The sequence below is a fragment of the Neomonachus schauinslandi genome, chromosome 11 (assembly GCF_002201575.2).
Source record: "Neomonachus schauinslandi chromosome 11, ASM220157v2, whole genome shotgun sequence".
Taxonomy (NCBI): domain Eukaryota; kingdom Metazoa; phylum Chordata; class Mammalia; order Carnivora; family Phocidae; genus Neomonachus; species Neomonachus schauinslandi.
The window spans coordinates 39,193,734-39,196,367 of record NC_058413.1 but is presented as its reverse complement, the minus strand read 5'-3'; the positions used below and the strand labels follow the sequence as shown (position 1 = coordinate 39,196,367).

Genomic DNA, 2,634 nt, shown 5'->3' with positions numbered 1-2,634 from the left:
CCCTCTCATGCTCTCTGTCTCTCATTCTCTCTCTCTCAAATAAATAAATAAAATCTTTAAAAAAAAAAATTTAAATACCACTTTTCTGTAGTCATAAAAGTAAACAAATAGCACGATAGTACTTAAACCCAACCTATAAGCAATTACATTAAATGTAAACAGCACTTTAAAAGACAAAGATTTTGGCTGCCGTCTTGGGTCCCCACGTGTGTGCCCCTAATCTCAGCTGGTCCGCCCGAGACCTCCTGAGCGCCAACCCTATTCCTCCGGGAGGTCCCATTTACGCTCCAACAAGATGAAAGAAACTATCATGAACCAGGAGAAACTCGCCAAACTGCAAGCACAAGTGCGCACTGGTGGGAAAGGAACTGCTTGCCGAAAGAAGGTGGTTCACAGAACGGCTACAGCAGATGATAAAAAACTTCAGTTCTCCTTAAAGAAGTTAGGGGTAAACAATATCTGTGGTATTGAAGAGGTGAATAGGTTCACAAACCAAGGACCAGTGATCCACCTTAACAACCCCAAAGTTCAGGCATTACTGGCTGCGAACGCTTTCACCATTCCCAGCCACACTGAGACAGAGCAGCTGACAGAAATGCCACCCAGTATCTTAAACCAACTCGATGCAGGCAGTCTGACTAGTTTAAGAAGACTGGCTGAAGCTCTGCCCAAACAATCTGTGGATGGAAAAGCACCACTTGCTACTGGAGAAGAGGATGATGATGAAGTTCCAGATCTTGTGGAGAATTTTGATGAAGCTTCCGAGAATGAAGCAAACTGAATTGAGTCAACTTCTGAAGAAGATAAAACCTGAAGAAGTTACTGGGAGCTGCTATTTTATATTATGACTGCTTTTTAAAATTTTGTTCATGGATCTGATAAAATCTAGATCTCTATTATTTTTAAGCCCAAGCCCCTTGGACACTGCAGCTCTTTTCAGTTTTTGCTTATACACAATTCATTCTTTGCAGCTAATTAAGCTGAAGAAACCTGGGAATAAAGTTTGAAACAAGGTTAATAAAGTTCTTTGCCTAGGGAAAAAAAATAATAATAAATAAAAATATTTTTAAAAGACAAAGATTTTGTCAGATTGGATTAAAAAACAAGATTCAACTATACACTAGTTATAATTACTAAAACGTCTGCACTTAACCTCACTGGACTTACCCTCTCATCAAGTGTCAAATTCAGGTTCACTAGGTGTTAGAGTTCAAAGTCCTTTATTACTCAGATTTATTTCTCTGATTCTAGTAGCTAACTGTGGTGAACAGAGCTGTGAAAAGTGAATGACCTATAAGATCGTTACCATTGGTGTCCATTTTAAAAATTATTATGAAAGTATAATTATTTAGGGTTGAATAGTATTGAAGTATATAAAATAGGTGGTTCTGCACCCTTACCACCAAATCTCAATCTGCTGAGGTAATGCTCCGTGCATTTTCTTTTTATTTATTTATTTATTTATTTATTTGACAGCATGAGCAGGGGGAGAGGGAGAGGGAGAAGCAGACTCCCTGCTGAGCAGGGACCCCCCCCCCGCCCCCCCAATGCAGGGCTCGATCCCAAGACCCTGGGATCATGACCTGAGCCAAAGGTAGACACTTAACCGACTGAACCACCCAGGCGTCCCTCTTTCTTTTTTTAAAAAAGATTTTATTTATTTGAGAGAGAGAGAGCACAGGCAGGGTAGAGCGGGCAGAGGGGGCAGAGGAACAGGAAAGACTCCACACTGAGCAGGGAGCCCAACATGGGGCTTGATCCCAGGACCCTAAAATCATGACCTGAGCCAAAGTCACCTGAGCCAAAGTCACACTCAGGTGCCCCCCCCAAAAAATTAATTTTGAGTGCATAGAGAAATGCCCAAAAGAAAATGCACCGAGGGGAGCCTGGGTGGCTCAGTTGCTTAAGCGTCCGACTCTTGATTTAGGCTCAGGTCATGATCTCAGGGTTGTGAGATTGAGCCCCATTTGAGCTCCACGCTCAGTGCAGAGTCTGCTTGAGATTCTCTCTCTCCTCCCTCTGCCCCTTCCCCTCCCATGTGTACGTGTGTACTCTCTCTAGAATAAATAAATCTAAAAAAAAAAAAATTTCTAATCTACAACCCGAGTTTTTGTGGCAAGAGATGTCTGTGCATACATTCATGACCTTTAAGATAAACCTCCATAATGGGTCTCATCTCCTTAGAGAATCCATTTATGGTCCTATTTCTGTAAGCCAGATTTTTGTAAATTTTGGTCCTGTCCATTAGTGTACTCTTTCTAGCACCTGGTTATCCATAAGAACAGGCTGGCCTGAATATAAAAATTGCTTGGACCTTACGTGTACAATCAGATCCTTATCACCAAGAACATTTACATCCACAGATACAGGGAGTAGAGAAAAAGAGTGTTCCCGTATGCCTAACTGGGATTGATTGCACTCTTGAGCAGTAGAGACATATTCTAGCAGGGCTTTTTGGGTTCGAATAGCATCACTGGCTGTGTGACCTTGAACAATTTAATCTGTGCCTCCATTTTTTCATCTATAAAATGGGCATTATAGTAGTACTTTATTGGTAAGGTTATTGTGATGGAATATCATAACATTGTGACAAAGCCTTTAAGGACCTTGGAGCAGAGTCCAGCACATGGTGAT

The 2,634-nt window shown here is 41.4% G+C and overlaps 1 protein-coding gene across 1 annotated transcript; it reads left to right on the top strand.

The window, feature by feature from the left end:
- Nucleotides 1–295: 295 nt before the first annotated feature.
- On the top strand, nt 296–2,376 carry LOC110576605 (transcription factor BTF3-like). Its single transcript, XM_021685807.1, has 2 exons — nt 296–739; nt 2,332–2,376. Exons 1-2 carry the CDS (start codon nt 296–298, stop codon nt 2,374–2,376), a joined length of 489 nt encoding a protein of 162 aa, XP_021541482.1.
- The last annotated feature ends 258 nt before the right edge of the window (nt 2,377–2,634 follow it).